General features: G+C 45.4%; 1 protein-coding gene across 1 annotated transcript; it reads right to left on the reverse strand.

Annotated features, from left to right (window-relative positions):
• Nucleotides 1-9,769: 9,769 nt before the first annotated feature.
• On the reverse strand, nucleotides 9,770-13,046 carry LOC122063232 (putative UPF0481 protein At3g02645). Its single transcript, XM_042626939.1, has 2 exons — nucleotides 12,802-13,046; nucleotides 9,770-11,297 (listed from the first exon to the last, which is right to left on the reverse strand). The coding sequence occupies exon 2, from the start codon at nucleotides 11,250-11,252 to the stop codon at nucleotides 9,840-9,842; it is 1,413 nt and encodes a 470-aa protein (XP_042482873.1). The 5' UTR covers nucleotides 11,253-11,297; nucleotides 12,802-13,046; the 3' UTR covers nucleotides 9,770-9,839.
• Between the last annotated feature and the right edge of the window lie 675 nt (nucleotides 13,047-13,721).

Genomic DNA, 13,721 nt, shown 5'->3' on the forward strand with positions numbered 1-13,721 from the left:
TCACCTCGGTCGGGGGCTCGGGCCAAGGCTGAGCCTAATTGACCGAAGGTCTGCACCTTGGTTGGGGGCTCAGACAAGGGCCGAGCCAACCTGACCGAGGGTCCTCGCCTCAGTTCGGGGCTCAGGCTAATGGCTGAGGGGACCTGACCGAAGGTCCTCAATTTAGTAGGGAGTGACGACGGTCGAAGGATCTGCCCTCGGCTGGATCTTTGAATCAATACCAGAGTTTAAAAGACCCTTCGGCCGGAGTTGAGGGGGAACACAACACTTGGTGAAAACCACAGTTGTTCAAGATCCCTTAAGTCTATAGCCCTCGGAGTTGGGAAACCTCTCGGATAAGCCGAGGGAGCGGGACCGAGTTGTGATAAAGTAGACGTGTAGATCCTTAGGCTGCCAACAATAGGTTTTGGCCTTCTTGCACCTACCTACGGGCTAAAGATCACCTTACCCGAAAGAACACGAAAAATTGGAAGTCGAAGCATACGAAGGGAAATACATTCATTAAAAAAAAAGACCCGAAGGCCGAGAGTACATAAAAAGACGCGAAGGTCGAGATAACATGAAGAAGCCCGAAGGCTCATATAAAAAACAAAGCTCAAAGGCTGAGCCGAGACCCAGGGTGGCTTAAGAGGGCGTCCATCGGATTCATGGCCTCATCCTCAACATGGTGGGTCTCTCGATCGGAGCCATCGTGACCGGGGGTCAGAGGGACCTCGCGTTGTGGCTGAACCTCACCTTCCTCACTGCAGCCTCCACCGTCGGCATCGACAACCTCAGTGGCTGATGGGGCCACCTCAATACTCTCCTCTTCGAAGATGATCCCGCTGTCCTCCAAAGAGACCCCTGGGTAACGCTTGAGGACCCAGTCTTGGACCTCCGTAGTGCCCATTATGAACCCAGGGGCGATGGCATGTTTAATCTCCTCCCGAAAGTCCTCGGAGGATCTATACTTCTCGGCCCCTCAGGCCTCGGCCTCCTGAACCCTTGCCTTCATCTGCGACTTCAACTCCGCAAGCTTCAGATCGCATTCCTAGCGCATGAGGAGGAGGTCTGTTTCCAGGTGCTCCACCTTCTTGAGGAGGACTGAACGCTCATTCTCCAGGACTGCCTTCTCTCGTTCGGTGATCTCGAGGTTTCGGCCCATAGCTTCAGCCTGAACCGCCAGCTGACCCATTTGGTTGTGGGCCTACATGAGACACCGAACGTCAGAATGTTGTGGTGAAAAATAAACAAAGGTTAGAGGACCGAAGCTTACCCTGGCCATGAAGATGCAAGTGTTGGTTATCATAGCCGTTGTCCCTTGTCGTTGAGCTTCGACGGCATCTCGGGGAAGACTGCCCTTCATCACCAGCTCACGAGCAATACGCGCGACTGCCAACGTGTCGTCTTCCTTGACCGACCACTGAGGGATAAATCCAACTTCGGCCCTCATGTTCCCCACCCTCGGGCTTCTGAAGTCCACGACGGGGGAGGAGTCTTGGGCAGGCATGTCATGGCCCGGAGCAGCGAGGGCCTAGACTGCCTCGGTGCTTGGTCCCTTACCCCTAGATCTTTTCTTCGGAGTCTCGGAGGAGGGCCCCTTCTTCTCCTTCCTCTTCGGCCTCTGTTGCTGTTGGGCATCCCGCACCTTGGCCTCCTTTATTTGGGTTTGCCTCGCCGCTGCGATAGCCCTAGCCTCGGCCCTGGAGATTTGCACTGCATGAAGAAACAAAGGGAGTCAGTACGAAACACCGACGCCCGAGGGAAATAAGCTTGGGCTGGCCTAACTCACCCGGGCTAAGCCCGAATCTGAACAGTATGGCATCAGACTTAAGGCAGTCGGCCTCGACTGGAGGGTAGGTTTCTTGTCGCCTCGCCATCTCTATCGACTCCGCATCTGCCCCGAAAAGGGCAGGGGCGGAGTTCACCTCCCTCAGGTCAGGGATATCCCAGATGGTGCTGAAGGGCACCCCCTCGGACGACCTCACAAAGAAGAACTTCTCCTTCCACCTGTGGATCGACATCGGGTAACCACTCAGCAGTCGAAGGTCCTTCCAGGGGTAGAAGTAGTACCAACTAGAAAGCCCCTTACAGGCCTGAAGGAAGAAGCAGTTGATGAAGAGAGGGAGGGAGAGAGGCCTCTGGTGCCTTGAGAAAAGGACGACGAAGCTGAGCACCTGCCACCATCCGTTCGACGTCAGCTGGGTCGGACAAATCCCATAGTACCGAAACATAAGGGCGAAGAAGGGATGGAGGGGAAGCCGAAGGCCGGCCTTAAACGCTTCCTTGTACAAGCACAGTTCTTCGGAGTTCCGATACTTGGCTCGGTCAGACGGTTTGGGCAGCCGAAGCTCGAAAGCGTTAAATACTGAAGGAGGCCTTCAACTCCTCCAGTTTCGGTTCATCCATGGTGGATACGATGTGGAAAGCCTCCACCTCTAAGGGTTCCTGGGTTTGGGCTCGGGGATCGAGCATCCTCTCCCTAAATCCTGCACCGTTCGAGCCACCCTCAGACCCGGATGGTGAGGCCACAGATGATGAGTCACGGGCAGAGGGCAAATCGGTGGAGTCCGAGGACATCCCTCGGACCTCCCTTGGACTCCGACACCTACGATTAGACTTTGTCCTCTTGGAGGATGACGGACTGTAGCCCGACGAACAAGACATGGAACTTACTTTCGGAGTATTGCTAAACTAAAGGAAAGCCGAGACCGAGGGTAAGCTCTCTGAAGGAAACATTGAGACCGAAGGAAGGCTCTCTGAGGCAAAAAGAAAAGTGCCCCACAAATGGACCCACACTATATAGATGGAAGAAAAACGGTACGACTACCCGAGCATTAATGGCGTCGCCACGTCACCGAGTACGAACCCTCGAGGTTTGCACCCGAACGGACCAGACCAAAGGTCCTCACCTCGGTTAGGAGTTTAGGCCAAGGCCAAACGAACCTGACTGAAGGTCCTTACATTGGTTGGGAGTTCAGGAAAAAGCCGAACGGACCTAACCGAAGGTCCTCACCTCGATCGAGAGTTCGGCCAAGGCCGAACGGACCTGATCGAAGGTCCTCACCTTGGTTGGGAGTTCGGCCAAAGCCGAACGGACCTGATCGAAGGTCCTCACCTCGGTTGGGAGTTCGGCCAAAGCTGAACGGACCTAACCGAAGGTCCTCACCTTGGTTGGGAGTTCAGGCCTAGGCCGAACGGATCTGACCGAAGGTCCTTACCTCGGTCTGGGGTTCGAGCAAGGCCGAGCCAAACTGACCGAAGGTCTTTACCTCGGTTGGGAGTTTAGACAAAAGCCGAACGGACCTGACCGAAGGTCCTCACCTCTATTAGGAGTTCTGTCAAGGTCGAACGGACTTGACCGAAGGTCCACACCTCGGTTGGGAGTTAGACCAAAGCCGAATAGACCTGATCGAAAGTCCTCACCTCGGTTGGGAGTTCAGGCCAAGGCCGAACGAACCTGACCGAAGGTCCTTACCTCGGTTGGGAGTTCAGGCAAAAGTCGAACGGACCTGACCGAAGGTCCTTACATTGGTTGGGAGTTCAGGCAAAAGCCGAATGGACCTGACCGAAGGTCCTCACCTCGATTGAGAGTTTAGCCAAGGCCGAACGGACCTGACCGAAGGTCCTCACCTCGGTTGGGAGTTTGACCAAAGCCGAACGGACCTGACCGAAGGTCCTCACCTCGGTTGGGAGTTTAGGCCAAGGCCGAACGGATCTGACCGAAGGTCCTTACCTCGGTCCGGGGTTCGAGCAAGGTCGAGCCGAACTGACCGAAGGTCATTACCTCGGTTGGGAGTTCAGGAAAAAGCCAAATGGACCTGATCGAAGGTCCTCACCTCGGTTGGGAGTTCTGTCAAGGTCAAACGGACCTGATCGAAGGTCCTCACCTCGATTGGGAGTTCGACTAAAGCTGAACAAACCTGACCGAATGTCCTCACCTCGGTTGGGAGTTTAGGCCAAGGCCGAATGGACCTGATCGAAGGTCCTTACCTCGGTTGGGGGTTCGAGTAAGGCCGAGCCAAACTAATCGAAGATCCACACCTCAATTGGGAGTTCGACCAAAGCTGAACAGACCTGACTGAAGGTCCTCACCTCGGTTGGGAGTTCAGGCCAAGGCCGAACGGACCTGACTGAAGGTCCTTACCTCGGTCGAGGGTTCGAGCAAGGCCGAGCCGAACTGACCGAAGGTCCACACCTCGGTTAGGAGTTCGACCAAGGCCAAACGGACCCGACCGAAGGTCCTCACCTCGGACGGGGGGCTCGGATAAGCCCGAGCCAAACTGACAGGTTGTCCTCGCCTCGGTTGGGAGTTCAGGCCAAGGCCGAACGGACCTGACCGAAGGTCCTTACCTCGGTTGGGAGTTCAGGTAAAAGCCGAACGAATCTGAACGAAGGTCCTCACCTCTGTTGGGAGTTCGGCCAAAGCTGAACAGACCTGACCAAAGGTCCTCACCTCAGTTGGGAGTTCAGGCCAAGGCCGAACGGACCTGACCGAAGGTCCTTACCTCGATCGGGGGTTCGAGCAAGGCCGAGCCGAACTGATCGAAGGTCCACACCTCAGTTGGGAGTTCAGCCAAGGCCGAACAAACCAGACCGAAGGTCCTCACCTAGGACGGGGGGCTCGGACAAGCCCGAGTCGAACTGACAGAAGGTCCTCACCTCGGTTGGGAGTTCAGGCCAAGGCCGAACGGACCTGACCGAAGGTCCTTACCTCGGTTGGGAGTTTAGGAAAAAGCCGCACAGACCTGATCGAAGGCCCTTACCTCGGTCGGGAGTTTGGCCAAGGCCGAACGGACCTGACTGAAGGTCCTCACCTCGATTGGGAGTTCGGCCAAAGCTGAACAGACCTGACCGAAGGTCCTCACCTCGGTTGGGAGTTCAGGCCAAGGCCGAACGGACCTGACTAAAGGTCCTTACCTCGGTTGGGGGTTCGAGCAAGGCCGAGCCGAACTGACTGTAGGTCCACACCTCGGTTGGGAGTTTAGCCAAAGCCGAACAGACCTGACCGAAGGTCCTCACCTCAGTTGAGAGTTCAGGCCAAGGCCGAACGGACTTGACCGAAGGTCCTTACCTCGGTCGGGGGTTCGAGCAAGGCCGAACTGAATTGACCGAAGGTCCACACCTCGGTTGGGAGTTTGGCTAAGGCCGAACGGACCTGACCGAAGGTACTCACCTCGGACGAGGGGCTCGAACAAGCCCGAGCCGAACTGACCGAAGGTCCTTACCTCGGTTGGGGACTCGGGCAAGGCCGAGCCGAACTGATCGAAGGTCTTCACGTCGGCTAACCGAAGGTCTCAGTCACAAGCAGAACTAAAGCCGAAGCCGAAGGAATAAGGCCAAAAAAAAAACAAAAAAAAAAAGAAAAAAAGTGGAAGAAAAGAGAAAAGATGACGAAAAATTTGATTACTCCCACAAGAAGAGTCTCCTGGGGGGAGTTAAGGGGCTCCTGATATGGCCAAATTGACTGCCCAGTAGGGTAAGGACACACGTCGCGCACCTGGACATGTGTCACCCACCTAACAGAGGTTGCAAGGACTCTACCACGTTAACCGCATGAAGAGAATATCCCCACGAAGGGGATAGGACGTATCCGAGTAGAACTCTAAAAGGAAAGGAGGTAGACCCGAGGAGGACTCCTCCAAGGAAAAGAGAAACCCTAAACCCTAAAAGCTATATAAGAGGGCCCGAGAAGAAGGAAAAAGGTAAGCATCAATACCCACACCATTACTCCTATAACAAAAACTGTGCGGCCAATCCTTAACTTGAGCGTCGGAGGACTAACCCCAGACAAAGCTCCGGGCCTTTGCCGTCTGTGCTTGTGTAGGATCAGCTCATACCGATTTTCGGCAGCAACACCATGTTAAGGAGGCCACCATTTATTTATGCAAAAAGTTCTATTGCCCCCCCCTCCCCCGAAAGAGAAGAAGATTGAGATTTGTTTGGGTCTTCAAATCAAGCATTTCAAATTGTGGGCTCTAGTGGGAAGTTGATGATTTTTTGTAAGTTGTAATTTAGCGTGCCTACACCAAAACTAAAGGGTTGTAATATTAAGGAATTAAAAAAATGGTTCAAATGGATCTCAACTTGTACAAGGGATTTCATTTTACTCTAAGATTCAATTATATTTTATGGGAATCAGTTAGTTTGTTAAAAAAAAAAAAAAAGGTGATTTAAAAAAGGAAAAAAAGAAAAAAAAATGACGGCTCTTAGGGTTTCCTTTGGAGCATTCTTTTGATGTTTAGGCTGAATCGATGGCTCCTGCTTCTGCTCCAACTAGTGATGGTACATTGATAGACCAAACTATTGCATTTATGTTGAAATCGTCGCACTAGTCCAAGGCAAGATGTTTTTTTCAATAATAATCATCTTGTGGGTTTACTTACTATCCTTTTATAGGGATAATTTAGATCTTTTAAGGAAACCAAATTTACCATATTTCTATTAGAACTAGTATCCTTATCAATAATCCCTTGATTGAGCAATATTTCAAGCTTGACTTTATCCCAAATCTTCTTGCCAAGTTGGTCCTTGATGGAATACTTATTAGCAATCCCTTGATTAACATACCAAGTATGGCTTTATCCCAAATCTTCTTGCCAAGTTGGTTCTTGGTGGAATCCTTATTAGCAATCCCTTGATTGAGTAACATACCAAGCTTGGCCTTATTCCAAATCTTCTTGCCAAGCTGGTCATTAGCGGAAGTAGCCATTAGTGCAATATTTTCTCTTATAGGTTGGTAGACACTTTGTCTTATAAGTTGGTAGACACTTTCTGGCTTATTTCATTTTGGTTTTTCATTTTTCTGATTTTTTTTAGATTTAAAAAAAAGAAAATTTTTTTGACCGATCCTAGCCTATACCATGACTGATCCGGGAAAACTGTACCATTTTCGATCCTTAACCGATCCTTGACCGATCATTACCAATACCGATCCGTATCGTGTTGGTTGGGCAGTGACCGATACCGATACTGAGGCTACTTTCAATTAAAAGAAAACAAACCTTACTTATGGAGGAGGCAAACAAGCGCCACTATAGTATACCCATTAGTGGCAAAACATAAAATCGCCCCTAGAGGATATGTTGTGCCATCTACTTTGATAAAGGAAATGTGATCTATTGTGGGAGACAAAATTTAACAACCCTATTTGTTACCCTTTCACGGGAGAAACAAAAATTGCCCCTATAGCATATGTGGTCTCTTATATTTTAATGTAGAAAATGAGATCTATTGTGGCGGATACAATTTACAGCCCCTATTGACTAACATTTAGAGGAGAATAAATACCACCCCTATTATACTACCTTTAGAGGTGAATAAATAAAACCACCCACTGAGTGGCAAGCTGCCATTGATGATCATATTAAAGCCAAGGACATTCCTCTCCCATCTCAATGATCCTTATGCCTGAGGGCTGAGGAAAGTTTTAATCATTTGTTTTTAGAATATTGTTACTCCATGGAAGTTTGGAATAGTTTTCTCTTATGCTTTGGCATGACTTGGTGTCAGCATTCATGCGTATCAGATCTGGTTCAATGGTGACTAAGAAAATGCAGTGAAGGCCGGATTTGTGTTAATTACTAATAATATATGGAGGGAAAGGAACACAAGACGGTTTCAAGGAGTTTCTAGACATCCTGGCTATATCTTCAATATGGTGAAAAGAGATCTCAAAGAGTCGAATCTTAACTTACGGAGAGTTGTGAAAAGTTCATCAGATCTTATTTGTTGCAGAAGTCCAGCCCTTCAAGGTATTCCAAATAATCATCAATCCATTCTGGAAGTGTATTGATGTAAGCCATCTGCAGGTTGGATGAAACTTAATTAATGTTGACGGTTGTTTGATTGACAATCCCGGAAGAGCAGGCGCTGGTGGGCTGTTTAGAGATAATAGTGGACATTTTATTGAAGCCTTCAACATTTCACTAGGTGTTCAAACCAATTATTTTGTTGAGTTTCGTGGTCTAATGGAAGGTCTTTATAAAGCAAGATCCTTTGGAATTTCTCAGCTATGGATGAAAGTAGATACTGAAGTTATAGTGTTGGAGGTCCAAAAGAAATCCATCCCATGGTTAGTTTTACAAGACTTGAATGGTATTAGCCACTATCTTGGCTCGATTCAGTGGAAGATTTCCCATTGCTTCAGGTAAGCAGACGTCATTGCAGACTTCCTGGCTAAGAACACTACAAGAAATGATAAGTCTGATATTTTTAGTTCTTTCCCTTCCCATATCAGGGAAGAGCTTATGCATGATGCTCTATCTAGACCTAGGTCTAGATTTCTTATTTAGTGTTTGATTTTTCCCTATTGATGGCAATATCGAAAATGGGGAAATCTCAATCTGTCTCTTGTATTGTAATGTGCCGGCCCATTAACATTGGCACAATATTTACCTCTTTGGCCCATGGGCCTCAAGGTTTTAAAACGTGTTGTACCATGTTAAGGAGGCTAGAGGTTATCAACCAGCCAGTAATATCCCTTATGCTATATGAGACTAAAGGTTACACACCTTTACCGATCTCCCAAGCACCCTAGTACTTATTGTATTCTTGGTGGAGACACCTCACTGATCTCCCAGGTGGGTCTAGTACTTGTCATATTCTTGGGTGTCACAATCTTTCCCCTTTCGGCACAATGTTCCCGTTGTGGCCCACACACTGTGTGGGTTTACTTTGATATCATTTGTAATGCCCCAACCTCATCAACATTGGCACAATATTGTTCACTTTGACCCATAGGCTTCAAGGCTTAAAAACACATTGTATCATGCTAATGAGGCTAGATGTTATCAACTAGCCCAGTAATTTCTCACTAGGTGATATGGACCTAAAGTTTGTATACTTTTACCGATTTCTCAAATACTCTAGTACTTATTGTAGTCATGGTGGGGACACCTCACCGATCTCCCAGGTGGGTCTGATACTTTCCGTATTCTTAGATGTCACTTGTATTCTGTTTTTCTTTTCTTCTTGATTTTAATAAAGCTCTTGGGATTTTTGGCCACAAAAAAAAAACCGCCCCTATTACTTAATCTTTAGCAGCGGATAAATCAAGCCACCCCTAATATTTAGAGGCAGATTTATAGAACCGCCTCTATTACCAAATCTTTAGTGGCTCATATAAAAAAATCACTCCTAAAGCTACCCTTTTTTCTTTGTAGTGGACCAATAGAAGCAACGATCAACCAGAATCAAAGGAGATGTTTGAAAAAAAAAAAAAATGTGAACCAGCAATGCCCCCTACGCCTTCTCACATGGATGCCCGTCTCCTTGGATGCCCATGCACATGCTTTCATTGACCCCGTTATGGTACAGGGCCACGTAACCTAGCATCAAACCTCTCCCCAATAGAAAAGTATTTCAGTTTTCTGTTTCCATGTTTTACTTTGCTATCTATAGGTCCATCCTATGTGGGACATTATCATTGGACCACTAGCCTGTCATCCTTACAGGTACAGTCAACTATAAAACATTATCAACTTGGAACTCCCAAATGTATGAAACGAGCTGGAAAGAGCAAACGTAACTGTTTTGGTTTTGTAAAAGCTAAGATAAACATGTTTCGATTGGCTAAGAGGGCCAAGTTGGAATTTGTTGGCCTCTTGGGTGGATTAAGAAAGCCAGAAAAGTAACTGAATCCCGCCCATTTAGTTGACGGATTAGACAGGTCAATCCAACCAGCCCATATACTAATTAGATTATTAGTTAATGTTAAGATCAGCTAAGAAGGGTGGATTAAGGGTCTTCAACAAGATAGCCAAAAAAAAAAAAAAAAAAAAAAGGGAAACAGCATAATTTACATGAAAAAAAATAAATAAAATGGAAAAGTTATTACACAGAGAAATCTAACAAATAATTCACGACCCATTCTTTCCATACATGAAAGCAGCAAAAGTCTGTGCAATTGTCAAGCCCATAAGAGCTATTGCAGCAAGGAATGAAATGAATGACCAAGTATTCTTGAAGTATCTACTTCTCAAACTTCCCATATGTTGTTGAACTTTAGCCAAAAGTTTGTGCCATGGGTCATTGTAATAACTATCCAGTTCACTGTAAACATGGGAGAAGCAAAGTTCATGAGGTTCTGTAACCTCTTTTAGAATTTTGTTAAACAAAGTAGCCACATCTTCAAGGTTTATCAAGTTCTCAAAAATTTCCTCATCCTGTAGTAACTTCACATCCTCAGGAGTGTTAATGAGGTCATCCATGAAGACTGCATAAGCTATGACATATTTATCTTCATAATGGTGAGATTGCTCCAAGGCAATGAGATTACGAAGCAAAGACTCTGTCAAGTCATCAATATGTATAGATGGGATTCTCAGCACACCTTCCTTGAATGTTATATCCGATAAGAGTGTGGTATTACTCTTCTCAAACTTGACTGTGGCCTTCTTGAGCTCAGTTGCACAATGGATTCTCTGAGGTTGCTTCCCTTCATGTTGCTTCGGTTCTTGTAAAACTAGCAATTGCCGAACGTAATCAAGTAAATGACTTGCTCCACCTTGATTTACCTGAGGCATTTGCAGATAGGAAGAAGTAGAATCTTGAGACTCTTCACCCCAATCTTCATTTGATTCAGATGGTGAATGGAAGATACTCTTTACCCAATTAAAAAGTCGCCGTGGTACAGATTCTTTAGGGTTTATACTTGGGGAACGAGGCAAGAAATCCGTTAAGAATGATCGTGTAAAATAATACATTGCACCATCCATTATGTATAGATTGTATAAACTCTCAAGAACAAAGAAGGGAAGTTGATTCTCAAGTAACATCAAGTCACGTATAATTTGAGGCATCCATATTTCATTAAATATAGGTTCAACAGGATCTTGCCTACGTTCTTCCCACCCAATGATGAGTTCAAGTAAGAAGCATCCATCAACCACCATCATCCTCACAAAATCATCTTTTTTAAATGGGATGATTTCTGAATAACATTGGCGAGCTTCTTTTTCTATGTTCTTCATCTCTCTTACATAATCAGCCAAAGAAGATTGAGATGTTCGATCTAGAAAACATTTTAGAAGCCTTAACTTATGTGCTTCCATGGGTAATAAGTGTTGGCTTCCACGATGAAAAGGACCAATGGAGACCAAGCGAGGAGTGTAGGCATCTGGCTTTACGTCCCGCAATGGCTTGAGAACTCGATATATAGTATAATTAGCTGGTGAGGAAGGCCCCTGTTTTAGATGATTCTCGATGGATTCCACCAATATTTGAACTTCATCTGTGTATTGATCACTTTCATTATTTATAACACCGGCCATTGTTTTAAGCTCTCTACTGTTCTTCTTAACGAGTATGTGGGATCACTGGCAAGAAATCCAAATCAACAATAGTAATTAGCTTTCAGTCTCTAGTTAATTTTCAAAACTCTAAATCATCTCTTGTTAAAATTATGTAAGGCGAATGTTACAAATTATGTAGTAAAATAGATATTCAAAAGAAATAGTTGAAAAATCAAGACAAGGACAAGATTACTTTAATAATGGCATAATTGTTGATGGTGTGAAGAGCGTAACAGGAACTATTTAGTTGGGGGATGGGGTATTATCATCTTGGTATAGTAGGGGGCATTTATGATCCTAGATAGGTATACTTTTTTCACTCATGGTGGATGAAATCTTTTTTTTTTTGCGCTAACGACGGATATTTAGGCCTTCGGCCTGACCAGTCTGCGGACCCATAATGACCACCCCTCAACCACATGGATCAGATCATATTGGGGTTGAATGAGAAACATTCAACTTTTATTGAAAACAGTGAAGAACACTAAACACCTAATGTGAGTGACCCCAATAAGATAAGAGGAATTGAACTCAGAACCACACGCTTCCTAAGGCGAAAACTTTTTCTATTATTGAATATGAAGAAAAGATCAATAAAAGATGAGTCCAATTATTTGGTCTAATACAAAATTTTACATGTCACTAAGTTTTGGCTCTACGATGGGCCATAGGACCATCCACACAGCTCTTATCCAACCTGTGACTGTTGGATTAGTTGAACAATATAGATATATAGATGGAAAGGCAAATCAGTTTTAGTTAATTAAGGGAATGCCGATAGGAAAATAGATGGAACTCAATAAAATAAGAAACTTTAAATGAACTGATTTTTTTTTTGATAATAAAATATTTATTGATGATAACACGCATGTTAACTTCTCAAATACAAGTATCAAGAAACCATGGAGTGGATAAAGGCCGATCAATCCCACATGATAAGGACCTGCCTTTCCTTGCAAGGGAGTCAGGCAGACTGTTTCACTCCCTTAGAATAAATGTGAAACTGCATAACTCTAGATAGGTTCCAAATGGGCTGTCATGAACAATGGAAACCACTGATATTGGTGGAGGCACATGCTCGCCAGTTAAGAGAGAGATGAGTGTGGATCAGGTCTCATACCGAAACCATTTTCATACGGACTGATCTACACAGATAGAATATATCACAGAATTGGTTGTTGGGTAGATTCTGTCTATGCGGATCAATCCCGTACGAGAATGATTCTCATTCAAGCACTTGATCCGCTCTCTCGAGATCAGATCCCTACTATCTGATTCATTAATGAGGTGATAAAATATAAGGTTTGATGAATGCATATGATATAAATAAAAATAATTGTTATTAAAACAAAGAGACTGGGCAATCATCTCAGACAAAATAAATAATAATCAAATCAGTACACGAGGTTACTCAGAATCCAGATTCCAAAAACCAACTATTAAGGCAGATCAATAATCAAAGAAGTTAAAGAGAAGATAATAATGGGAGGGTCTTCCTAAGAAGGAAAAACAAAATATGGATGCTTACCGATGCACTTCGTTCCACTAAATCGCTGCTTCATGCAGAGAAGCTCACTTGGTGAGACAGGTTTTGATTGGGCAACTTCTCTCTGTATCATATTAGTGGGTGGATTTATATCAGTCACATGAAGAATGAGGATGTTTGGAACGGAAGAATCAAAGAAAGCTTCCGACCACATCAATGGGATGTCGTGAAAACTGAAATGGGGACTGGAATATATCCTCAAACTATCAAAGAACTTGGAACTTTAGGGAACTGTTAATTCTCATCTTCATAGCCACGGAAAGGTTAATTTTGCATTCGAAAGCCACATATGGGTCCCTCTATGAGAGGATTGGTGGGGTTAGATATTACTTGCTTGGAGATTGTTGAGGACAGCTGGTATAGAGAATCCAAGAAAGCTTTCCCAATATATCAATGGTTAATGTAAAGCCAAGGTAAAGGATATCACGAAAGCGTGAGAACATTCTCTCCAGCGAGTGTGGCGGTGAGGTGAGTATTAGATGGTCGAGATGACCTTGGGACATGTGTCCAAATACTTTCGACCATTCGATGCTTACCGCATTGCCGCACTCACTGCATAGAATAACCGCTGACATGCATGGGGACTTAAATATAACCTAGGTATATTAAAGTAGATCCAAGTATACTTGGAATCGTGGGCAATTATAAATTCTCATATTTGTGATCAGGTAAAAGTTATATTATGACATTCTAAAGCCACGTATAGGTCCCTCTTTGTGGGAGGAGTAGTGGAGTTAGATATTACTTACGTGAAGATTGAGTAGGACTGTTGGCATAGAAGAATCCAAGAAAACTTCCTAATACATCAGTGGAGTTAGACCGCCACGCAGCAACACCCCCTACGTATGCCCTCTCACATGGGACAATTAATGACCACTCACCCCTCTCCTTGGATGTCCATA

Source organism: Macadamia integrifolia, unplaced genomic scaffold, assembly GCF_013358625.1.
Source record: "Macadamia integrifolia cultivar HAES 741 unplaced genomic scaffold, SCU_Mint_v3 scaffold1257, whole genome shotgun sequence".
In the NCBI taxonomy this organism is placed as follows: Eukaryota; Viridiplantae; Streptophyta; class Magnoliopsida; order Proteales; family Proteaceae; genus Macadamia; species Macadamia integrifolia.

Excerpts from the sequence above, each read along its gene's own strand:
- LOC122063232 (XM_042626939.1), bottom strand. The coding sequence starts at position 11,252 with ATGGCCGGTGTTATAAATAATGAAAGTGATCAATACACAGATGAAGTT.